Raw genomic sequence first — 26736 nt, 5'->3', positions numbered from 1 at the left:
CCCCTTAAACAGAGAGCTAATAAAAGAGCTAAAGCTGCTTGTCCTTTCCTGCCTGATCACACACCAACAGTCACATTATCTTAATTCAGGGGATCCTTTTAAGTGTCTCCTTAAACAACGGCGAGAATGTTGCTCGGGAAAGACAAATGAGTTTACCAGTTTTAGCAGGGGTAAGTGCCTAAATCCAGTGCCATCGATCCCTATGTGGGTTATTACGAGGCTGTGAGCTGCCACTGGAGCTTCGCTGGTCGAAAGAAGGCTTAAAATATTACGGGCTAAAGAGGGAGGAGAGATGTGTTTTGGAGCAAACCACCTCGTCCTCTCTGCTGGTCAATACCTGCAGGCGCCACAGGAAGGGCGTTCGCGAGTGACAGTCTCGGCCACCCCCCACACACACACACATATACATATTGGTAAAGGGATGCCTTTAGAACCAACAGATCGGCCGTCTGACTCCACAGGGAAAATTGATTTTTCTCTCGCTTGTCTCTCCACGGAGAAGTGCTGGGCAGGTTTTTAACCTAACACTCTAACCTGAGTGTTAATGCACAAAAAGACATCATGTCCATTGATCCGGTGGTGCCGCCAGAGCGTTTTTAAATGTCTGAGGGGGGTAAAACACGGGGGGTTTTATGCTAAACTATCACAGCCTTCATGTGGAAGCCTTGCGGAGAATTATTTACAATTTGCTTATCGCATTTGCTGCTGTAGTTGTCATTATTGTTTGATGGAGGGGAAAAGGGCAGTGTGATGTAGTAGTTGTCCATTTAGGGCGTTTAACTTTGTATTAAAACTGCTATTGGAGGTAAAGGTGTACAACATGAAAACTAATTTAGATCCAGCAAAAAGTTTGGCAAAATACACAGTACCTGCAACAGAGGGTAGGACAAAGAAAGTACTACAAACCCTGCGGTGTAGCACATCCTTTCTGCTAATTATTGTTCAAAAAAATAATAAAAAAAACACTAAGGATTAATAATACATTAAAGACAACCAGAAGAAGAAAAAAATCCCAGCCATAAAACATATGTATTTTTAATATGAATCTCGCTGAATCAATACCCTCAATTAGCAACAGCAAGCAAATTGCCAGGCGAGGCGTAATTACTCGAAGGTCAGTAGGTATTATTCACAGTCACTTTAGTTTACCACATTAGAACAAGACAGGACGTCGGGCTAAAATTATAAATTCCATTCCCATATCTGTCCTTTTCTGATTTAGATGGATGAAGAATAATTAACTCCTAATTATTCAGATCACTTAAGGCACTTTCTGGATCCACAAAAGAGATGCAGTCGTGTCTGTCAGCCCACTTCAGCTGCTATCATTTAGAACGATCCAACAACTTGACCAATGACAACGGGGGGAAAAAATAAAAAAACACTGAGTGCGGCTGTCTGCGTCCCCCCCGAACCCCCTCCAGCTCCACCCGTTTCTACCTCAGAGGGTCTGAAGGAGACACACTTCCTTTAAATTCATCCATATGCAAATTCTAAGATGTGATTTGCATTTTAAAGTATTTAACTCCCCATATTTATTGGGCTCTGAGGCCTTGCTGATCATTGATTTATGTGCTTCCGGCAATCATATTTCCATATTTTGTGTGGTTTTTAACGACAGTAATAATTCAAATATGCAAAAAGTTGTTCTTTGAACGATATCTTTAATTATATCCTCAAAGCATCATTCCTTTTCGTTTCTTTTTTTTTTTTTCAAGAGCTGAGATTGTCTTTGAATAAAAAATGTAAAAAAAGGCTGAGGAATCATAAATTAAGACCGTGCGATGAGACGTTGACGGGTAAAAACTCCCGTCGGTTGCCTTATGCACAGGGAGACGTCTTAGCATGTTTTGCCAACTCAGAAGCCACAAACAGACTCGGGGTGCTCTGCTGTACAGGGACCCGGGTGACCTTGTCCCCAAAGCCCTTTATTAATGCTGACATTCTTTCACCACAGATCCGCTCTCAGATTGTGAAATTCGTCTGTTATGCTCAACCAAAAACAAATGCATGAAAAAACAAGGAGACCTTCCCCCTCTGTTTTGCCGCTAACACAGAAAGTTTCTCTGTCACCTCTCCTTATTAGAGTTGTCAGAGTCGCCGCGTGCTCTTATGAAAGCCGTCAGCCTCCACATGATTAAAAGTGGCGGGTTCCCACCACCGTTTGGCCTATCAGCATCACAGAGCAGCCGTCAAAAGTGTCCGCGCTGCTCCTTGCCCATATTCCCTTTGTCACCTCGGCAGAGCGGGGAAACTTTTTTGAATAATTGCTCACCCGTACACGAGCTTGAGTGACTAATATATTAGATTAGTAGTGTTTGGTTGTGGAGGAGGAAAGGGGCTGTTTCATTATCTTGTTCACTGGGTATGCTGCCCACTGTGAGAGTCAATATAAAAAATAAAAGGGGAGATTCATTTAGAGAGAGAGCCTGCAGATCACACCCCTGACTGTAATGAGCAGCTCTATGGTCTCCTACACTGGGACATACAGGATCATTATACTGCATGACGTTTTTCTAGATAAAATATATCCTCAAAATTGAAAAAAGTGTTGAATTTATAGTAGAATAAAAAACAGAATGTATTAAACGATATATATGAAAAACCAAAAGCAGTAGAGTTTCTTATTGCAAGTTTCTGACACACACACACACACACACACACACACACACACACACACACACACACACACACACACACACACACACACACACACACACACACACACACACACACACACACACACACACACACACACACACACACACACACACACACACACACACACACACACACACACACACACACACACACACACACACACACACACACACACACACACACACACACACACCAATGGCCGGTTAAAATAGTAACAATTAACGCAGTAAACTTAAATCATCATTTCCTAAAAATGTACTCGAAGAATAAAGCTGCAAACTAATTACAAAATAATAATTGTACATAAAAGCAGCTTCATAATAATTAGCCGTATGAATTATTGTTATTACTGTTTTGATGTTTTTACATTTCCTGGATCCTTTGTATCATCAAATCTCACTCTGTGTGGGAGTGGGTTTTACAGCGCCGTGGTTTGAAACGCAGAGATGCTTCGGTACAAGCCAAACAGATTAACACGGAGGCCCCTTAGAGGATGCATTTCACCCCAATGTTTAACTATCACTGCTGAGTCTTTCAGTGAGTGCACGTAACATATGTTACAACCCATCCACCCCCACCCCCGAGACTCATGGCACACCAAAACTCAGCTCCGCAATTAAGCTTTAAGCCTCACTTCAGAGTTCTGCACAGTGGCTCTGAAACTGATCACTGTGGATCAGCGTTATTAAATTAAATAGATTTTAATGTGATGTTTATGTTTGTGACATATACACAGAGCAGACACACTTACATTAGCATCAATGGTGCATATTTCTGCTTTTATCTCAGGGTCAGTGTTAAAGAGATTACCGTGGGCCGATGTTAAAAACTAAATTAATGACAGGATATTTGTGTATGTATTTAACGCAAACGGAGAAAAGCAGATTCACATTAAGACAGACACACACACACATTTTCATATTTAGGCCAGTCCACAAACACACTTACGAGTAGCGGTTGAAAAACGGTCAATTTACAAAGCAAATAAAAAAAGCCTAATTATAAAATCACGGTAATGCATCGCACATCTGTATAAACTCCTCCGACAACTGTTTCAAGTTGCACTATTGAGAAAAGGGTTTTTATTTTTGAGTTAAATCAGGATAAAGCAAATCAATTAGGCTCTGTGGAAAATCCCTCAACTAGTGTAGCAGAGCTGTGAAATAGAGTGTAAAACTATTCTCTCCCTCTCCACAAAAGGTTATCGCATTGTATCTTATTGCCTTTACCTGCTCCTATTCACTGTGAACATGCACTGATTTGAATAAGCACCGCTCCAGAGGCTCTCTTATCAGATCCCAGACGGGTGTGCCAACACAGCAGTATCAGGTACACACCATCTCTCTCTGCCGCCCAAAAGAAAACAGAAAACAGAAAGAAGAAGTAGAGAAGAAGAGTGTTGCTGCATCTGGGATCTGTTTGCCTGATAACATGATATAGCGTTAATCACATCCAGGCTGGGAAATTCAAAAGTGACCAAAAGAGGAAAACAGTTAATCCTTCTCTGGAAATGATTCCTTTTCCCCTGTTTTCATTTTCTCTTTTCTTTTACTGTAACTTATTTTCTCCTCTAAAATATATTTCCTACAACTGCTGACCCAGAGACTAATCAATTTATTCAAGGTATAAAATGCAGGATATAATGCAGTGAATTTTTAAGTGGGATATTATTAAAAAAAAATCATTAAGTGGTGTGATAAAAACAAATTGTAGATCCGCTAATGTGCAACAATTACCCACCGAGGGGAGGATATTTTAAAGATTTCATTTTATTAATAGCCTGCATTGGGACTTTCTTTCTGTCTCACTATACACAGCCACAGGAATACAATTCCCTAAAGATGCGCTGGTTTCCAGTTTCATGTCGTTGTTTGCTTTTGCTCTGAGAGGGGGAAAACACCGGCTCGTGAAGGCATCAGTCAGCCAGGTTAGCGAGCACGGTAGCAACATGACCTCAGAAAATGTATCCTCCTCGGGTAGGTTAAACACACACAAACACACTTGCGCACAAACAAATACGCACTTTTTCCCCGGTCCTCTTAACAGGCTAACCTGTTCTCTTCATTAGGGTGCTGTGGGGACTTATCACTGTGTAGTCTTTGTCCTTGCTGTAATTGCCCTCTCGGCATGTCAGCCCCGACCCAACCCACCACCGTCACATCAGCCCCACACCCAGCCAGCCAGCCAGCCCGGTATCAGCCCCCTCGTGACAGGCCTGGTTAGACGGCGTTGCGGGGAGCCTCTCCTGAGACCTGCTGATCGGCCCCTGAGGTCCCCCGGTATAGAGAGGCTTGTCCTAGTTAAAGCAGCACTGGCAGGGACACCACCCTCTGAACGCAACGCCACAAGCCCAGCCTCCAACTCTACTCATTTACAACACCCACTGAGGTAGGGTACCTTCTCTCCGAAGATACAGGGGGAATCATTCTGTTAACACATTTCCTACTTCTAAAAGTAGAACTTCTGCTGGCATTGGACATTAAAGTACATTCAAATGAGCCAGCTCCCTTTCTCTGCACATTTCATGAATTGTACTATTTGCAGAAATCGTAAATAAACCAGGAAGAAGTTTAACTTTGTTATTTGTCTCCCACCAGTTGTGACATCGCCACTAACCTATACAATTATACCCAAGCATGTTCTACTTCTATTTTATTTGACTAAAATGACAAAATCAATTGAGATAAATGCTTAAAGAGTCGCAAATTTGAACAAATCTTTAAAGTGAACGAGCAGAATCTTAATTGCATTTCATTGAGGCGAGGGATCCACATGTACCACACACCAGGCAAAGAGGTCTGGGCCTGTGGGTTTGTAGCAAGTTGAATGGCGCCATCTAATGTTCAATAGAAAGACCGCAACCCGAGAACAACAGTGGGTTTCTTTGAGATACCAACTGGACTCAAAGTAACAAATTACTGTTTTGGCTCTACTTGAAGCGTATGTGGACTGTAAAAGCTTAAGTAATCATATTTTGCTGGGGGGCTTGGGGGGCTTGGGAGGCACTGTTCAGGCTTTGAAGTGACCATAAAAGTGTACAGAGTGAACCCCCTAATTTGAAATTTAAACATAATAGACACCGAGCTATCAGTGTTGCAGCATAATCCTGACCTCTGTTTGTTTTGCTGAATAAACAGAATAAGTGAATAAATGCTTCGTCTTCACGCGGCACGCTCCTCCTCATCACGGTTTTTTTTTTTTTCCCTGCGGAGTAATCGATGTGTCAGCGTTTTCACGGGCGGATGCAGGGGTTCAGACCTACGCCTCAATCTGGAGGGCCTCAGGGGCGTGGGGGATAATGTGGCGAAGTGTTGGGGAGCGCAAAGACGGTGTGGCTGACAATGGGGTCTTATTCGTTTTTGCCACATGTCCAGTCCTCTTTCCTGCAGGCCTGACACTTGTGGATCCCTGACTAGAAACCAAGTAAATCCCTCTACTATTTGCCCTCTACTCACACTTAACAAATACCCCAACGTGCCCCTGTCAGGAGCTTTGGCACAATTTGGGGACAACTGTTCTTATAAAGACATTTTAGTGACACCCACAAAGCATGATTCTAACCTCTTCCACCACCAAGCCCGATATCAGCTACCGAGGCCACGGAAGATGCAGGCGAACAAACAGTAAGACATAAAAGAGATGTGATACGCCGTATAACGTTTTAATAACTTTGTCGCACCGCATCAGAAATGCAAACACATTAAAGTGGACACAGTGCCCCGCTCATTAAACACACAGCAGTGTAAACATTATCTACCCCCCCACACCCGCACTTGCATAAACATACACAAAGACCTCGTTGGCTTTTTCTGCATCCCCGAATCCATCCCAACCGATGCCACCAACACGCCTCGGGAGTTTTTCTACGAGGGTGTTTTATGCGTCCCGCGGGGCTCGGAGACAGTGAGATGTGGCTATGGCACACAGAGGAACCCAGTCAAGGACACAGGCAGCATCACTCACTCTGCTATTATTTGCTCATATTTAAAGCTGGGGCTACCTGAGGGACTGTAGCTACACATGCAGAGGAGGATGGGTGATTTCTGAGTCCGACGGGTGTGCTGATCGTCTGAGAGCTAAAGGAGACACAACACATGCAGAGAGAGAGAGGGAGGGAGTGACGGAGGGCTTTATATGTCAGCCCGGTGATACCAGCGATTTTATGGCCGAATATTTTTCCTCTTGTCAGAGCTGGATAAGGAATCACCATAAGGTTGGGGAGCATGAATATTGCCCTTGAGGGCCCGCTGTGGCTGCTCCTGTTTATGGTTGACTAGCAATCAGCCACCGATTCCGGACCTGCAACCCCTCATCCATCCACGTCGGCAATTAATCAATTAAATGGGCAGCGGGGAGGAGTGGGATCGGCTAGGTGTGTTAATACAATGGCCTGTTAAGGTTGATGTAATTTCATCACTAATGTCAGCCATTCATCACGCCTTATTATCTGTTTCGCATAGACAGTGGTCAATATCACTTCATAAATCTGAGAATCATCTGGATCTTGTGGTACTAAGCCTGAAGGATGCCGCAAAATGATGGACTAGAGAGAATGAGACAAGAAACAAACCTAGAGAAGCAAGTGGCAAACATTGTGTGGGAGATTATTATAAAAAAAAAAAAGCAGTTTATACATTTTATGAAGTAGAATTTCTAAAGAAAATGGAACCTTTTCATACCAAAACAAACAACAAACTCCATCTGAGAGTGAATCTTTTGATTCAAGATTCAAGTTTCAAAGGCTTTGTTTTCATATGCGCAATAGCTACAGGGTAGTTGTTGGCAATGAAAATGTGCAGCCCCGGGCTCTTGCAACATACTATGAACTTAAGAAATAAAAAGAAAAACATAAAATAGCAGAAGAAAATTGTAAGGTGACATAATGTTTTTCTCATAATGATCTCTGTTGGTTGATAAAGCATCAAAATGAGGCCCCAGAGCATATTTTTAGGAACAGAGATGAAGTTAGAGATACCCTATCCTGCATACAATGTCGTATGTACTTTCATCATAACAGAAAAGTCTGGTTTGTATGTGTTCCAGTGTGTAAATAGATGGTAGTGTGTAGGAGGAGGCCCTGTCCACTTGTGTGCCTAGTATCAGCATGTGTGGGCCAGACCACATGTGATACACAAAGTGAGAGTGGTATTTGGCGTTCCGATGGATATGGAGGCTTGTATCACTAACAATGTTTTTTTGGACTCAAGTCCCTGACAGCAGACAGTTTTTGCCAGCTTTTCATAACTTGAAATGTCACCATTTCAAGGCCAGAATATTCAGGAACTTACAAAAGCTTAGTGTTTCTCTGACATTTTAGACAAGATATAGAGGAAAAAATGCCATGGACGCAGCACTGGGACATAAACTAACGGTTTCAATTTCTAGCTCCTTAATCAATCAAGCAACAATCTACTTTTATCTTATTTTTCTGCCTTAGATCAAGTTCCACAACCAGCCGATATTCTCTGTGCTGCTGTTGTGGGCTTGTAAAGCTCTTTGAGGCTCCATATGTAATACTGGGCTATACAAATTAACTTGATTTGACCTCACTACTAATCGAAACAATAATCCATGCTTAATTGTTTGGAATCTGATTCAAATTGTTTCATTAGACTTAAGAGCTTACCTCAAACAAGCAGCATAGCGTTGATTCATGTGACCATCAATACGATATGTAATCAAACAAACAACATCGTATCCATCGAATCAATTTGACACCGCAAGTTGGCCGTCATCCAACTTTTAACAGAGGGGCCTATACCTGCCCCGTATATGGGTCTAATGCTACTAACAGTTTCAGGCAGACACAGAGCCTCCCTTCTTTTCAAGCCAACATTTCCCCAGCACTCCCAGCAGGTACATCAGCTCAATTATGATGATGGCAATGACTGATTGCATTTTAGCTCTCCCACGTTCCCCCAATAAGTCTGGCCATCACACAGAGAGAGGGCGAGAGTGAGACAGAGACCGAGATAACGGCGTCATCTCTGGTGAGCTACAAGCCTCCCAGATGCCAGTCTCCGGGACGGTATCAAACATCTCGGTGGCAGACTCGCCGTGAAAATAATCTATACCTACAGGAAGTCAATTAAAAAGTGCCAGGGGAGATTAAGAGCAGCGTGACAGCTTTTCGTCAGGCCACGGGTTTGTCAGGGAGCGTGTTGCGTGTCTGCTGTGAAGGTAAAGTGTGTGTATTGGTAGTAAAGACATGTTGGGAAAGGAAGGAGACCGTTGCCGAACACCCTTAAAAGCCCCCTCATGAATATTAAAAAGGCCCTTGGCAGCCGGCGGCTCCGCCACAAGTTTGCAAACCGGCGTAATGTGTGTGTTTGCGCTGAGGAAGTGCTCAGTCGGGATATCAATTAAATCAAGCGTTGTCAGTGTGATGGCCCTCTCAATGGAGGGACAGCCCATTCCCCTCTACACATCAGCTCAGCTTTGTGTCAACCATCCATCTCTCATCCTCCCCTTCCCTTCCTCCTCCCTGCCGGTTGCCATCTTTATCAGCCCACTCTTCCTCTTTCTCCCTCTCTGTCTCTCAAGCAGCCGGTAACTGAATGCACAAATTACTCTCCCCTCCACCTTTAACTCCTACTAAATCTTTCCCCTTTTCCACTTTGCTGAGCCAGTATATTTTATTCCTCCATCAAATATGCATCCCATTAATTAAGTTAAATTACTCCTGACTGCCAAATATCCCCTGCCCACGATGGGTGTCAACACGGAAATGCATGACTGTGAACCTGCAATGACACGGCCTCAACACTTAAACATGAGTTACGGCCTTCTCCAGCTCCATCCACGGGCAGATTACCAGACACTTTGGGCGGCTGGAATTAAGCGCCGTTTGCTCCTTCCCCTCCACCACGCTTTTTAATAAGTGCACAATGGATGACACTCGCACTTCTGACAATGGGAGGACTGATATTTTAATTACACCCCTTTTTTCATCTGCCGTCTTCTTCATCTTTTAATTGCTGCTGTTAATCACTCATTAACTTCCCCCTCCATGTTTTTTTCCTCTTACAATATACCTTTGACATGATTAACTCTATAGAATGGATTGTTCAGCAACATTTTTTTAAATAATTCAACTACTTTAAAGAATAAAGTTTGTACTTCTTTTGTGGTTCGAGGGGAGGGTGAAACTTTACTCATGTTTCTCTACAGCATGGAGCTGATTCTCCTTTGTTAGCTGACATCATCTTAAGAAGGTCATTTCAATGTGTATGAATGCTATCAAGAGAGGGTAAGGCAAAAAAAATTGACTACTAATTTTCTAATTACCTCATTTTTGTCTTGCTAGTCTTGCAAGTTGAGATTTAACAATAACAAAAAGTGATAAAAAAGCTGAGGAAAAGGCTGAGGCCACAAGAAGTTTAATGTTTTTAGAAAATAAACTACTGAGATCATACATAGTGCAAACAATAGTCTTTTAAGTAGTGGTCCTCAAGTGTAGTATAAGTTAGCATCATAAGCCTTTATGCTGTGTTGGCTCCCTAGCTTAAAAACTGATCTTGCCGTTTAGTGTGGACACCAATGTTTGTTTTTGTTTGTGTTTGATTAAAGTGAAAAGCTTTGATTATGAAGCCCCAAGGCCCCTGTTCTGGGCCCACTAAAGAATATGAGATTATTATTATTATTAAAACCTAATAGGACTGATCTGCTGACAGAGATTTCACTCTTTGTCTTTGGCGCTCAGAGATGCTGCGTGGGGTCCCATTCAAACTCTTCAAAAGCCTCCAATATGAGACTTACCGAGAAAACAGACTTCATCTCCCTCAAGTACTTGCGCTGTGTAATTTGAAACACAAATCTAATAGCATTCATCGCCTTTCTGCTGAATATTGGGCTTGTAATCCAAACCAAACTAATGAAGCCATATGTTTATTGTCCTTTCTTCAACTGAGAGATTTCTGCGAGGACAAGACACTCAAGTTTGACAATCCAGTCAGCTCCAAAACAAGTATAAAATGTATAAAACTGTACACTGGCGGATTTATATTGATACGTCGATGCTGTCCGGAGTTGATTTCTCGCTCTCCTCTCTTTTTCCGCTCTCTTGCTTTTTTTTCCAATGTGTGCATGTGTGCCCGTGCATGAGTGTGTTTCTATTGCAAAAAACATTAATTTTACAAACATCAGCCCAAGGCTACTAAACACATCCAATCCATTATGCTGCGCTTTATCGTGTTATGGGGGGTAACGGGCTGTAAAGCTGTCTTGGTCATAAAGAGCGATCGCAGAGTGCCGAGTCAAACCAGAACGCCGAGCTCTCCAAGCCGTACGCAGCCCTCGTTATCATCAGAACAGCTCCGTCACATACTTAACCTTTCCAGACCAGCCTTTCTGCATTATTTTCCAAATGACCTTTAGCGTTACTTATTTCATTTCCGATAATGGCCCACTAAATTTTGTTAAATACATCAGTGCGAAATGTGTTTATTTTGGTGAAGGGGACTTCACTGACTGACAAGGACCATGTTCCCGGACACAAACTCTTAAAGTGTCTCTTAAACAGTAAACAGGAATACGTCTTCCTGATGGGACTGAATACAGGATCCTGTGTCTGAAGAGTACAAATGAATTAGATGGAGCACAAACAGTAACAAAAAAAAAAGGGCTATGCATAATTATTTGGATATGGAATACATACATTAGATAGATAAGTATGTAGTTTGCAAGGTTTATTTGGCAACGGCCTGGCAAAAAAAGGATGAAAGTAAGAGTTAAAGAGTTCTAGTATTTTTACTTGATATCAGATTTTCTCACTTAACATGCCCGTAACTTCATATATACAAACATTCTGCAGGCTGATGCGTATTAGTAAAATATGCAAAAACACAAGGCTTTTTGAATCGTGAGGAAAACACGTGTGTTTACATCTGTTGTGTGTTAATGAATTACAATTCCAGCTTCCAGTTCCTGACAACACATGGTGCACGCTCTTGGTCACACACAACTAAAACATTTAGGACATTATGAGCTTTTAAAAGGTCCAAGTGTAACATTAATATGTAGCTACCCTAGAGCTGTTGTATCGCAGACACAATCCCTCAGCCTGTAAGGAGCAGTGTGCTTCATGCCCTTTACTGTATGGGCGGAGGGGGTGGTGTGGAGGGATCTTAGCGAAATCGCTAATGTACGTGATGATTAAGTGTAACTCAAATACCGAGTGTGTTGTTCATAGGCCTGACAGGCAGTAATTTGGTGTATTATATTCTGCGGTTTTAATTGCACGCCACCAACGTGTCCCTCTGACACGTTATGAAGCGATGATGTACAATTATTTCGGGGCGGCGGGAGATCAGTGGAGTGACATTATAATCATCCTCATAGGGATCCCTCTCTTCATCTGCAACAACCATTAATGTTTAAATGGGAGGATGGGAGGGAAAAAAGAAACATAAAAATAGTTCTCAGGGAGTTCTAACCAGAATCTGTTTGAGGATTATAGAGAATCACGTCAGGGGAGAAGGAGAGGGGTGTGGATAGACAATAGAGGGGCTGAGTTAAGTGACGGCTTTCTCTGGATAAGCAGCGAGCTAAGATGCTCCTCCACTGTCACTGCCAGGCCTCACACTACTCATACAGGCCCGGGCATTAAGGCACATTACAGCGGATGAGCCACGCAGGGCGGAACTGATGGGCTATTCCGGGAACAGACCAGACAATCTCACAAGACAGGGGGGACATAAAAACCCTGACATGAGCCAGCCCCATCCTGTTAACAGTCAAATCACACACACAACATGAAATCATGACTATATATACTCCCTCCAACACTAAGTCAAGAAAACTGAGACAAGAGAGGGAGGGAGGGAGGGAGGGGAGGGAAGAACACAATGCAGCCTCCTCCATGGAGACGACAAACTTTAGCAAACTTTTTATTTTTTAGTGTTGTGAGAAAGCAAAAGGTTTTTTAAGTTTTTCTCAGATTCCTGAACTGACACTGGGAAACGGGCAGCAGTTTATGACCCGTAATCATAAAACAGCATTCCACAAGAGGACAATCCTTGTCCGTGGTAGTGTTAATACTTCTAAGGCCCGGGCTGAGATATTAAACCAATGCCTCAAAGCATTTAGACTGCTTATGCATAATTTAACACCTACAACAGCACTGGACGTCCATTGCATCTTTGGGGAGGACGAGAGAGCGGTGGGGTGGAAATGCTGAATCCAGGGCCTTTCTGTTAGATGATGGAGGAGAGGCGGAGGAAGCTCATTAAGTGGCCCGAGCCCCACTGTGGACAAACACGGCGTGAGGAAAGGCAAGGCTCTGCCGTCTTACATACTGCAGAATTTCTTTTAACCAATTAAATATGAGAAATCTTATCTGGTAAGCTAACGGCCAATTTTTGTTTTTCTGCTGTTTTTGCACCTTAAAGAGTTCTTTATAGGCAAATTAAGAGGCCAAGATAAAGACACATACGGGCAAACAGATGGGTAGAAGCGCAGACACGGATGTGTAGAGGCCGAGACAGAAAGCCTATACGGTGTTAGCGATGATGAGCGAGCCACTGACCAGCTCGCTCAGGTGTGATTGGCAGCGTGGTCAAAGGGTTCCAATCTGTCCTGGCCTCGCATTTGCATTTCTTAATTAAATGCCACAACAATATGATCTTTAACTATCAACAAGTCCCCCCCACCCCCACCTCCTGAGACGAGATTGGCGGCAGTGCACGGAGGCTAAAGTAAGGTGGACAGCCGAGGTGCAGCACATCCGCTCGATCACGGTGTCAGAGCCAAGATAATCTTCCAGTGTTAGACTTTAACAAGGAAACAATCGATGGCAGTGGAGGCAGATTCTTTTTAACGGAAAGAAAGACAACACAAATGATGTGCTCCAAACAAAATGGCAATAAACTAAACAAGCAAACCGCTATGCCCCATGGAGGCCCAGGTGGAAAACTATAATGAAACTCGAGTTATGTTGTAAAAAAGCAGCATAAAAAGGGCTGTTAATTGAAATGAGAAATGGTGATCATAAAACAAATATTGGGAAAAACTTTGTTGGAATGCTGCTTCGTCATTGCTGTTGGTCATTAGTACCCGCAGGAGAATGGTGAAGCTAATTGCGCCATAATCTCACTCTAAACATAATACCTGATATGTACCCATCCATTAGCAACTTTGGATTCAGGTTAAGGACATCAAACGTGAGAAGTTTGGGAAGGGGAGCAGGCTGTGTATGTATGGCTCTGGCCTTAATGAGGGTGTTTCTGGGTGTTTTTCTTTGTGTTTGCTGCTCTTTAGTCAAGAGGAGGGATGACTCGGTGATCAGTCAGTACTGAAAGCACACACAGGGACGATTTGTCACCGGTGGCTGGCACTGGCAGCGCACGGCTCCTCCATCCACATGATTTGTGAAACCCGGGGCTGTATTTAGTGGTCCCATTTAAAGGCATATTGGGGAACTGTTCTGTACGTATGTGTCTATGTCTGTGTATGTGTATGTGTGTGTGTATGTGTGTGTGTGTGTGTGTGTGTGTGTGTGTGTGTGTGTAAAGCTAGACACTTGGTCAAAGCTCCAACACATTTGCGGCACTTGGGAGAAAAGAGGGGGTTTTCAGCTGGAGGGGCTTGTGAAACATGAGCCTTTCCTCTCATTAAAGGAGAAGCTGTGTTTAAACCAAAGCTTGTTTGCCCCTGCTGTAATATGTTTGCGAACATCAGCGGGAGCAAATAAACACGCGCGCTCCGCTCGGCTTCAGAAGAACAAGATCGGCCCGCGACTGAACTAAATGGAACGGTTTACACGGAATTACACAGAGGGAGAAACTAATAACGCCACATATGTCTTCATCTTAGCGAGAGTGTAGCCGCAGAAGCTCGATGGCACAAAGCTGGAAATCCCACAATTTACTCTATTCCCTGACTGCATGTTAAACAGCTTAACACGTCCATTTGAACATGGCAAGGCAGTGAGGAGGTCTACCGTGGGAATGAAAGGAGCTGAACACAACATATGGTCCACATGTAGGGGGTGCGAGGTAGTGGGATAGAACTGTGCTCCTGAACTGCTAGGTATAGGCTTGTGGTTACCGACATACTTTTCCAATTATGATTATTTGTACAGCTTAAACAATAAGGAAGGTAAAGCACAGTCCTTACCTTTAATTCAGGAGCAAAGATACATTTAAGTGTAACTGAAATGTTTGGGTTGTTCTTCGGAGTGTGGCCAGCTTCTGATCTTTTCCTAAATAAATAATAGCCTATAAATTTAGAATTTCAAGGCGTATATTAGATGTGCAAAAGCACCAAGATCATCTAGAGAATTCACAAAATATATTCTTTGGATTAGCAGCTCTTCTAGGCAGTCCTGTAAATAGATAAAATCTCACTATGTTGACATGGAATTTGCATTAGTATCAGCTCTCTTATTGTGGTCATGCAGGGTTAAATTGGATTGAATTACGAATTGGCTTGAGACTAATGCAATTTAAAGTGGGTGGTACGATAGGAAATTAGCAGATCGCCCTCTTAGACATGTAACCTTCCCACACCTGAAGAGAGGAACGCAATCGCAGGCGAACGCTTCTCCATTCCACAAAACTATAGCAGCTGTTCTGGAACTACAATAAAATGTCAAGATAAATATGATGATTGCGCACGTAGTGGGTCTTGTAATCAGGTTCTGAACTTACCTGATCAGGCTGAATACATTATGTTTCTTGCCTGGCACAAACTTAAATACCTGACTAGAGTTACACCAATCATTAAAAGGGATGGGAAACGTACAACACTTTCAGTTTCATGGTGTTCAGTTCTCATGATTTGACCAACATCTGTAGCCAACCTAAATTAAGTTGGAACATAGCAAAGCTTTTCTTCGTTGCCAACGTTAATTTCCCGCTTTCTGTGCTTTTGAAGACAGTGTTTTCAGTCATTTTTATAAGACCTGGTTACTCACCCACAGATGTCACATTTGTACTCTCTCATGCCGAGGTGCCTCTTCACGTGGTTCCTGGCGTCTCCCAGCTGAGCAGTTGCAAAGTTGCAGATCTTGCACATGAAGGGCTTGGATCCTGCGAAACAAAGTGAAAAGAGGTGAGTTCATATCCAACGATAATATTATGTTTGAAAGAAAGAGGTGGCAATTTTAATAAAACATGACTATAAACCCGCTGGGCAGAAATCAGATTTTACATTACAGTTCATTTTTCAATGCCAGGCTTGGAGGACTGTTATTAGTTCTATGCTGAGACTTCAACATACTTCAGAGCCACAGTGAATTCAGAATTATAGAAACAGATGCCCTTACTACAGTCACACTTCGAGTGCCAGGCGTTTCACTCTCTATCTATCCTTGTCACTCTCCTTCATCTCTTACCTACTCTTCCTTTGCCTGTGGATGCGTAAATTAGATTCCAAAGGTCAGGGCGAATACGTAAATCAATTCTGGGTGTGCTCACTACCTCCCATTCCATCATTAAAGCGCTAATCACTCTGGCGGGCTTCTCAGGGAGGTTTCTCCCTAATTATTGTCATTAATAAGTCTAGGGGGCGGGGTAGTGTTTGAGAGAGTGGCAGAGCCTCCGCCTGCCATCCGTCATTTAAGGGCAGAGCTGCGAGGGCTGGCGCATAACCAGCTACCGGCTCAGATTAGAAAGGGACAATTCCAGTAAAAATGTTGGACAAAATCTCTTATTCATATGGTTTCAAAAGTAATAAAAACCTTTAAATTCAGCCAAATTACTTGCTATTGCCTTCACTTCATAACAGAATTTCAATTTATACATTAAAAATGCATTTTTATTCTGGTTGGCTGGGCCAGATTCAGGCCAGAGTCTCACAGTGCGACAATCCAATTTTAGTGGCAGCCTGGTTAATCCACATATGCATCTTTGAGCAAACCCTCACCCTCTCGGAGTGAATATCCCAAGACGTTGTGCAATATTTATTCCAGGGGGCAGCCGCTGATTTGATTAAGCACTTTGTGTAGATTACTAATTCGTTCATACACGGTTCACTTGCTGTGAGCTGGAAGAACGACACATCAAATTTTAAGGCGGTAACGAAGATTGAAAGGCAAACCAGTGCTAACAAGACCCATAAACACAGGGGGCGGGGGGTGGTCGTGGGGTCCACTGATGGGCAGAAGCAAAGCCAGCCTGTCCCCATAGAATACTACACACACATAAATTCATAGAGGCACACACACAAAACAAATAAAAGGCAGATAAACACATACAATCCCTATACATAAACCCATTTCACACCTAAATGTGCAGACACTTTCACACACATTTTTAAAAAACAACACAATCATCAACACCGCTTAAAAAACTAAAAGGCAGATATCACACAGCACCCACCATCACACCTACACATACCTACATCTAGATGCAGAGCCCCACCTCACACCTAAGCATGTGCATACAGACACACGCATTCAATTTCACAAGACACAACCACCCGTGGACAAACAGAAGGAGAGGCGATCATTCTCACACACACACACATACCCTAAAGTTGAGGTGAGAGCGAGGCGTGTGGGGAGCTGATTTGTCCAGATGGCTGGTTGAGTATGAGACATGGCAGAAAGGAGAGAGCTGTAACGTCCCTCAGTTCCCACATCTTATCACATTAATACTCCGCCACTCCACTTAAACAGCCTCCGTGAAACTGAAATTGACCATCAATGCAGTGTCATGTTAAATTAATATTGCCATCCACATAGGGGCGATGTGGCTCCCTCACATTCCAGATGAGACAGGGAATGACTAATTCATTTCCTGAGAGGAGAGGAGAACCTCACGTAATGTTTCACTCCACACACACACGGTGATGTCTTAAGCCTTGCACATGCCACACAACCCTGTCATAGCCTTTGCTTTAATCACCAGGTTCGGGGAAAAGGAAGATTACATGATCATTTCAGATAAGTAAGTGTCCCACTTTTTAGTGAAAGTGTTGGTTATCGCACGGTTCACACAGAATGCACTAGAAAGGTATGAGTGGATTGCCCGTTTGGTAAAGCTGCTGTTTACAGTTCTGGTCACCAACCCTTTTTGAGTTATTGTTATCCAAGTGAAGTTTGGCCAGCTTCTGCCCCTGTTCCCCAACAGTTCTCACAATAGACACTCCAGAGCCCTCTTGTGGTCCTTTGTGAGCTCATCCAAAGACTTGTGAAGCCTGGCGAGACTCTGCACTGCCCGCTGGGTGACCAGTGCTGCAGGAGGTGTTGGCATGAAAAAGCATCCATTGCATCTAGAGCTGTAAATACCTCAGTCCTATCCTAGTCGACTTTACTCGTCCAAACAATACATGCTTTTTTCCACCCGGTCCTTGCAAATTTTTTAGGGGCATTATTATGCTAATTTTCAGGTTCATAAATGTACATTATTTAGTGCCTCTACTGTGACATGTTTAAAGGCTTTAATGTTCAAAAAGCTCTTTCTTTTTCTCATACTTTCTGTGCTGCAGCACCTCTTTTCACCCTCTGTCTGAAACCAGAGCCCAGTCTGCTCTGATTAGTTAGCTGGCCAGCTCCATTATGAATGGTCAAACGCTTCGAGATGTCCCCCCATTTAATATACCATGTACAATGTGTTGGAGCACTAGCCAATAGAAGTGCGAGTGCTACATAGTGATGTCACTAAGTCGCGGAAGTACACAAAGGAGTCCAACATGTACAAAAACATATACAACACACTACAGGAGGGAAAACCATAAAAAGCATCAATTAAGGTAAAATGTTACGCGCTGATTGGTTTGATGTTGAGTGATGGGGATGAGAATGGGGACTGATCCTTTATCTTTAAATCTGTATATTGTTTTTTGCCAATTTTGGCCTACCCCTTTAAGGTTTGGATTTGGCTGCCAAATGGACCTGGCCTTGATAAAACATGACATAAAATATGTAATATGTGGGTTACAAGTGGCATGCACTTATTTGATACAAGCTCCACACTCAACGGTGTCTCTTGGGAAGACAATGCTTTCAGTGCAGATTTTAATGCCCCATGAGGCTCTATATGTGCTTTTAAATGCTTCAATACTTGATAGAATATCAATTCCTGGGGGGAAACACTTACTAACTAACGATATAAATGTTACAAACTTCTCTATCAAAGCCCTTATGTTGTGTGCTTACAATTTTGTGTTTGTAGATAGTTGTACAAACACACATCACATGCATGCCGTGTGTGTCCATTACTTTCAGGCTCAGTCTGAGGTCAGACAGCTCACTCCAGTGAAAAAGTGACCAATTTACCTCAAAATGCAAATCCCAGCTGTAGCCTCATTGGCAAAATGCATGCATGTGTACACGTTTCCTTTAAGGGACAAATTGACAAATCTGTGTGCAGCCTCCCACTACCGTCTCCTGATTTCACTGATTAATCAAGTGAATAAAAACTAGGTCTTAATTAAAAGGATCTGGACGTGCTCCCGGCCCAGAAACTGGCAGACCCCCACCGTGCAGCTCCAAAGCCCCACAAACAAACTCCCGGAATAAATGACCACCACATAAAAAGGTGAATAATTCACAGTAATGAGGGAACTTAGCAATAATAACAACTGACATATGTTGTCAAAATTAAGAGAAATAGGTGCTTTCCACAAATAAGAACAGCATAAATTAAAGTAATGTCATAAACACGAACATAATTCAGTTGAATAAAAAATGGTAAACCTAAAAAAAAACAGAGTACTCATCACTTGAAGCCTGGGATTTTGCCCTTGACTTGAAGCCATCTGTTGGGACCTCAGTGTCAAAGCTTTTCATTTTCTTAAGTAACACTCAGTAAGTGACCTCAAAACTCAAGAATTATGACACAGAGTAAAATTATGGATACATATAGACTATTCCTTAATAAGAAGAAAGTGGTGGCTGGACATTAATCATCATGAATTTAACCTCCAATCCTTACAGCTTTAAGCAGTCGGTTTTTAGCTGTAAGCAATCTGACTTTGGCCACACAAGGTGACTGGCATACATACTATATGAAAGGACAAAGAATGTTTGAGATTGCTGAACATGAAATTATTCTTGTGGCCCAGAAAATTCATCGGTTATCCCTGAAGCCACAGCATATCAGAATGTTTTACTACAGCACATTTTTGTAGCACACAAGAGCTTCCTGGATCTTGTATTTTAATGGGAGCTTCCTGTCTAAATAAAGGATAAACAGCATGAACTAAAATAAAATGTTTAGCCTATTGCATGTAAGGGAATATGGTGACATAATAGAGTAAAGAAAAAAGGTTGTTTTTTTACAACTTTAAAACAACTTTTTCAAAAATGCTGGTATGATATCCAAATTGCAGTAATTGCAATATTTGGTAAAGTCAAAATAGTTGAAAATGTGAGGCGATGCAAAGAAGTCCCCATCAACAACCGTATTCCAAACACTCCATTAAATCTTCTTGTGGAACAGAATAAAATATCACACCATGACCATGAAGTATAATTTCAAACGCTAATATGAATAACGTTTTTTTTTTAACCATTGGTAAATGATACCGTGGTTGCAATATCAGTCAAAAATAATCCCACTTTTTGTTATTCTCCAGATGAGGCAAACTTAGAAATCAGCACATTATATTCATTTCTCCCCAGTATTCTGCATGGAAGTATTATCTCGTGGTTTTCTAACAAAAGCTACAACACCTACACAAACCTTCCACTGTCACAGAGTCTGAAAGTGGAAACAATCTTTGTTATTTCCCATACATCAGACACTTCACACACACATACAATCATTTACACACGTTGTAAGCACAGAGTATGGACTACAACTAAAGTCCCATTAAAGTTTGGGCTTAAGGTGGGGCGAGTGAACCATAGGAGGCAGAGAAGGGCATTTATTGATGCCGCCCTCACATCTCGTTCCTGCATTAAGTTGATTTTAAAAGCAATTAATACACATGGTCAGGGAGAAGTAATGGAGCGCCCTGTGTTCTTAACCTGCCGGGCATTTCCCAGCCGGAGCCCTGACCGACGCAGTCCTGCTTTGCATTATAAATGACAAGATAAATCTTAATGGATTTAGGATAATCAGCTAGCCATGAAGGCTGACATATACACACGTTTACTGGGGATGCAAGTGCTTACACTTATATAGACAAACATGGACGTACAGACACAAGGGAAATTAAAGGCTTTGAATACGTCTGCATTGATTATTTTAAATTATTAGCCCACCTCTCTTTGGACCTCCAATGCTTTTAGCCTAAGCTTTAACACATTTACAGAGACTTATTGACTATAATTACAACTGAGTCTTGGTAATGGACACATCAATTATGAGTCGCACATGTCTCTGACCAAGCGTTGCTCTGAGAATCCCAATCTGGGGTCCATTAGCGTCTCTCCTGCTGGTCTGAAGCTCAATCAGTCTTTACCTTCACCTCTACTGAAACGGCTATTACCTGGCTGCAGTAGATAGTAGCCTTAACATTAGCATGAGCTGCCAAAGAAGAGGCTTTGTCTACCCACTCAATACGGTTGGAGCTAAAAACAAAAGCCTAATAGCTGAGCAGCTACACTATAATGTTTTTTTTGGGTAAAGCTGGATGTGTTCAAGTGCTCAAAATGCATTAAAAAGTCAGAGGTTAAATAATGAATGCAGCTACTTTAAAGTTGAAAATTAGCATTGTGTATGAATGTGAAATGTAAAGAGTAGAAGAAAGAGGAAGAGTGTGTGTCATCGAAGCAGGGTACATACCAGTGTGTGTGCGGATGTGTGCCAGGAAGGCCATGGAGTTGCTGCTCTTGCAAACCTTGCCACAGTATTTACACACGCTGCCCTGGTTCTCTTCGCGCTCGCGGTTGATCTGCTCCGTGTCCTCCACCACATACTTGTTGACCTCCCTCAGAAGCTCCTCGTGTTTCTCCTTGATGTGAACAAACAGGTCCTGCTCAGTCTCGAAGCGGTCCGTGCACTTCACGCACTTGAAGCTTGCGCCGCCTTCGGGCAGCTCCTCCACGCTGTTCTGCTCGTTGCGGAGGTGGGCGGCGCTGGTCAGGTGCTGGTGCAGGTTGCTCTCGGTGTAGAAAGACTTGCCGCACACCAAGCAGTGGAAGTGTTTGTCCTTGGACGGGTGCTTCATTGAGATGTGGACGTTGAGGCCGCTGATGCCGTCAGCCATGAAGCCGCAGTCGTCGCAGCGTATGCGCGAGATGCTTCCCGTAGCTTCCTTTCTCACCTTCATTTCTTTGCGTGTGATCTTCTTGACGTACCCAGAGTGGGAGGGCAGGTAACCGGTTACCTGGGACCCCTCAGTCAGACATATGACAGCGGCCTCGCCCTCTAGAGCCAGACCTTCCTGCAGCTCCTGCTCTGCAAGGGCCTTCCAGGATACAATGCATGCATCAAACGGAAGGGCTTTGGACATTTGTGTATCTGGATCAGATTCACCACAGTTTGCATCTATTATCTCTTGCTCTTCGTCCGCCTGTTCCGCCACTTCCTCCTGGCTCTCAGGCTGATCCACTGCAGGCTGAACATCTGTTACAGCTGGCTTTGGTTCAGACGGCTCTGTAAGCTCAATTGTCTCATTGGTTGGATGTCGTTCACTGGAACTAGAAGGTGTATCAGGCTCTGCATGCTTCTTGTCTACACCAGCTACAGCATCAACATGCTCTGTGGGGACCGAGGGTTCAGCTTGATTCTGTCTTTCCACAACTTGGTTGTCACCAGAACAAGAGTCAGACTCTTCTGTGGGGCTATAGGTTTCACATTCAGGGTTGGAGTTTGCCCCCTCAGGATCAATGTGACCTTCTTGCTTCAAAGGATGTGCTGCATCGCTTTGTCCCTCACTTCCTGCTGGTTCCAGGTATTTCTGACTTTTCTGTTTGTGCTTTTCTGTGCTGGCATGGCGAGACATTTCCCTGCTTGTTACGGCATAGTAGCTACATGCTAAACAGACATACTCGAAATCTTTGGTGTGCTTCCTCTTGACATGAAGATGCAGTGAAGGGACTGATTGAGCTACAAAATCACAATACATGCAAGCATTCGGAGAATCATATTTACTTTTTTTCTGGCTTGTGTCTGACTGAGTTTGCTCTTCCGCGCTCTGCTCGTTGGATGCTGTGTTGTCAGATTCTGACTCCTTGTCAGGGGTCTGTGGGGCCGTATCTGGTTCCTGGCTTTGATTTGTGGATTCCTGCTGGGACGCACTGGTGTGGTGGTCAACTTGGTTCTTATTTGAGCAATCTTGTGCACGTCTGACATGTTTCTTCGTTATGCAGTGACGATCCATGTCTCCTTTAGTCACGCAGCTGTAGTTGCACAGGGTGCAGCTGTAGCCATACTCCTTACTGTGTTTACGGCGGACATGGACACTGAGGTTAGTAGCATTGGACACTACCAGGCCACAGTATCCACAAGTGGTTGTGGACACTTGCTTTGGTCTTCCTCTTTTCCTTTTGGGAGATTGAACCTCCAAATCTTCTTCCTCAACTGAATCATCTTCAGCAGCCTCCACTGCCTCTTCAGTTTCTTGATTTCCTTCTGTTGCAGAGTCTATGTCTTGTCCAGTAGCCACCTGAGCCGTATCCTCCACTTTACCACCTTCTGCAGTGGTGTCTCTAGTTACACTCTCAACGTAGACTTCAAATGCTGAAAGCTCTGTGCTTTTCTCGTCTTTCTGCTGCTGCATGTGACTATCGGAGGACAGGTGAGCGTCCATCCACTCAGATGTGGCAGAAAAGAAGTTGCACAATTTGCAACGGTACCACTGCTGGTTCATGTGTTTGATTCGAGTATGGCTCTCCAGCAATGAAGGGTTGCTAACTCTAAAATCACATTTGATACACTTAAGCTGGAACCTGCTGAGTGGACGTTTAGCTGCCACTCTAGTGGCAGCCGCTTTCAGAGTGCTGCCTGGATCCTCAGCCTCCTTTGATTCATCCATGTTCTCACCAGCATCAACTGAAAGAGATTTCAGATTGCTTTTTAACCTTTAATTTAAACAATTCAGAAGAAAAAAAACATGTGTTCAAATCTAACTTTGAACTAATTTCGCAGAAATATTGAGAATCAAAACTTAGAACTACACGTTTCTACTTTTCAATTAAAGAAATATCTAATACCAATATAATATTGAGTAAAATAAATACTCACATGTGTATGGGGTGTCTTTGGTGTGATAACTCTGGATATGCACATCCAAAGGGGACTTGTCCCTGAACTCTTGTCCACAGTAGTTGCAGGAATATATCATCTTAGGTTTTGGGGTTCGCTTGCTTACTCTTCTCTCTTGGGTAGGGATGGCCTCTTCTTCGTCTGCCTGCTCTTTGTCTAGTTCAGTTTGTTTTTTAGTTAAACTGTCTGTGTTCATCTCATTGGACCCTGATCCCAGCTCATCACTATTAGACGTATTGTTCTGTTGAACTTCAGCAGCACTTTCTGTCTCCATGTCTTCTTCCTGATGGATTTTAGATGAACTCAGGTCAGAGATTTTTCTACTTTTTTCAGCTGGCTTTGCTGTTCTTTTGTTATTCTTCAAGTTCTTTCCATGCTTTCTTGCATAGTGAATCTTCAGTGATCTTGGACATTTAGCTGAGAAGCCACAATTGGTGCAGATGCTATTCCCTTCTTCAGGCATGGAGCCTGGCAGAAGACTTTTAGCAAGTTCATCCTCTGCTTCATCAGGCTTGGCAGTTATTCCTGGTGAGTCTTTTTTATTTCCCTCCAGGTCCACATCATCCTGCTGCACCTTACAACTGATGGTGTCAGTCACTTTGTCCTCAACAGCCTCCCTTTCTGAAGTTAGGGTCCCATCCATAGCTTACCCTGCTATAATTCTATAACAGTGAAATTGATCGTTATCACCAACACTGGATCAAACTCCTGGGAAGGAAAAAAAAAGAATTGATGTTTGTTATTTTTTAAATAATGATGTAAACAGATTAAGTGCTTTTGCCAATTAATTTTTAATTAAACACAAGCTTCTGATAAGTGATGAATCCTTCAACATCATCTGCCTTTAAATAAGGAAATGTCTCCATCTAGTGTCTCTAGGTGAGAATTGTTTGGAAAGAACTTGCCTGAATGAGAGCTGTTGATAGTTATTTATTGAAAAAAAACATGTCCACTGATGTCATATAATGGCACATACATATGGCATAGCTGGTTTAAGTATCCTTACTAAATGCTTGTAGACATGATTGCCTAGAGCTACAATAGTTTCCACAATTATATCAGCAAATGTAACTAAAGTACAGCTTAATTATGAATATCAATGTTTCTAGAGTTGTACACAGTTGCCATATTTATTAAATGTTGTCCGTTTAAGCAAAGCTTCAAACGGCTCAATGCACATCAACTTTAAAAAAGGGTTTCTTTATTTGTTTGTATTTTCTGTATTGCAGCATGTTTTTACAGATAAATGTTAATGTGCTTGTGTTGTAATTATTGGAAGTACTCAATCACTAAAATACAGTGTGAGGAACAAACATCATTTTCCAGCCCATTTTCCACAATCATCATGTATATTGCCACAAAATGTAAACAGTTCTAATATATACACACACATTTCATGTATACAGTCAGCGATTGGATACTGTTCTTCAGCTAGATGTTCATGTAGGGTACAGGATGATGTGTCACCGGTTTACTTGTCCGATGTACTTGTACTTCAAAATGTAGGAGAATCTACCGTTGGTGTGGAGGGGTACTGTATAGGTCAAACAATGAGCACTTTTTCAACCGACATTAAATCCAACTTTTAGATCAGCCCCCATATTGTATTATGGTAGAATTTAAATGCAATCGAGGAGCACCATTTGAAATTGGAATGTGTTTTTTGGGGGGAGCTGAATAGACTCCATTGAACTCCAGAATTAATAATGACTTAAAGTTAAACTACCAAAGGTTTCTCATTGTGTTGAACTTTTGTTCGCTGGTTTTCGAGGGTTAATTCCGTATTGCGTATCCCCTTCTAGAGCACGAGAAGTAATAGTGGATTTGCACACGGTTGAGTCGTCGGTTAACCACAGAATTCACAAACGAACAACACACTTCTCCCTATAACTGGTCCGTGGTCATTTAAAACTAACAACACATTCCAGCCACACTGGTGACCGGCTGACTTCACTCAACTACCAGAGGTTTCACTCACAAGCAACCGATGATAGCTTGTAAGGAATATTAAATTAGCCGAACATGTTTCAGACTGCATGTTGTAAATTGCACCGCGTCGCACATACACATATTGCATCAAAGTCGTTGGGTAAAACACTGTGTGAAAACACTTTTCAAGTCGTATATAGCTCCTGCAACTTGCAGCAAAACAGGTGAAGTTGTGAATTATGCTGTTTGCTAAGTGATGCTAACTTGCTAAAAAGCGACTTGTTTCTCAGCTGTATTTTTGAGATGCGCGCAGCACGTCCAATTACATCGCTACATCAGCTTCGTTGTCCAATCACAGCGGGACAGAGGCGGGTCTAAAGCGCTCCATGGCTTGGAAAACGACGGCAGCACAGAGGCCCAAAAAGGAGGCTAACATCGACCTCTGAAACAGTCCTCTAGTCTGCCGAAACAGTGCTTGAAAACACGCCAGAGAACGCGCATCGCTTCAGAAAAATAAATTCAGGTGATAATTTAATAACACAGTTGGACATCAATTGAACTTACCTCTTGTTATACGACTACTTCCACTGTCCGCGCTTTTTGCTGCTAGACACAAATGGCGTACCGTAGCGTGAGCCATACGTCACACAAGAAGGCGGTGCGAGCCTTTTTTTCCTCCATCAGCTGATTTGGTCACATGACGCAAAACAGTTCTGTGGGAAAATCAAAGTATTTTCACATAATAAAACAACACCCTTAAATGAGTGACAATTACAGAAAATGTTAAAATGTGTGCACATGTTTATTGCTGCTGCTGCACTGTCAATTCTTTCAACATAGCCAGTAACGGAGTATTGCATTTCAGGTGCGGTTTTACAACAACATACGACGAGCCAGCATCATGAAAGTCATTATGTCCGTTTAAGTTTTCATTAAAATATGTAAAAATGTAACCTACTGCTTTTAAATTCGGGTATAGTTTAGTTTGTGATGAAATTGTATTGTTTTTGTTAATTAAGGAAGGCTATTTACACAACGAAGATTGACC

At 42.7% G+C, this 26736-nt stretch overlaps 1 protein-coding gene across 1 annotated transcript in view; it reads right to left on the bottom strand.

Annotated features, from left to right (window-relative positions):
- The window catches only part of znf407 (zinc finger protein 407), a 143390-nt gene extending 117067 nt beyond the window's left edge, over positions 1-26323 (bottom strand). The window contains exons 1-4 of the mRNA XM_063878174.1: positions 26253-26323; positions 23739-24467; positions 21336-23546; positions 15575-15689 (exon numbers count right to left, since the gene is read on the bottom strand). Coding sequence (XP_063734244.1) covers positions 15575-15689; positions 21336-23546; positions 23739-24402 — 2990 coding nt within the window. The 5' untranslated portion in view covers positions 24403-24467; positions 26253-26323. The remainder of the gene's footprint in view (positions 1-15574; positions 15690-21335; positions 23547-23738; positions 24468-26252) is intronic.
- Between the last annotated feature and the right edge of the window lie 413 nt (positions 26324-26736).

This window comes from Eleginops maclovinus, chromosome 3 (assembly GCF_036324505.1).
Source record: "Eleginops maclovinus isolate JMC-PN-2008 ecotype Puerto Natales chromosome 3, JC_Emac_rtc_rv5, whole genome shotgun sequence".
In the NCBI taxonomy this organism is placed as follows: Eukaryota; Metazoa; Chordata; class Actinopteri; order Perciformes; family Eleginopidae; genus Eleginops; species Eleginops maclovinus.
This window is presented reverse-complemented; position numbering and strand designations above follow the sequence as displayed.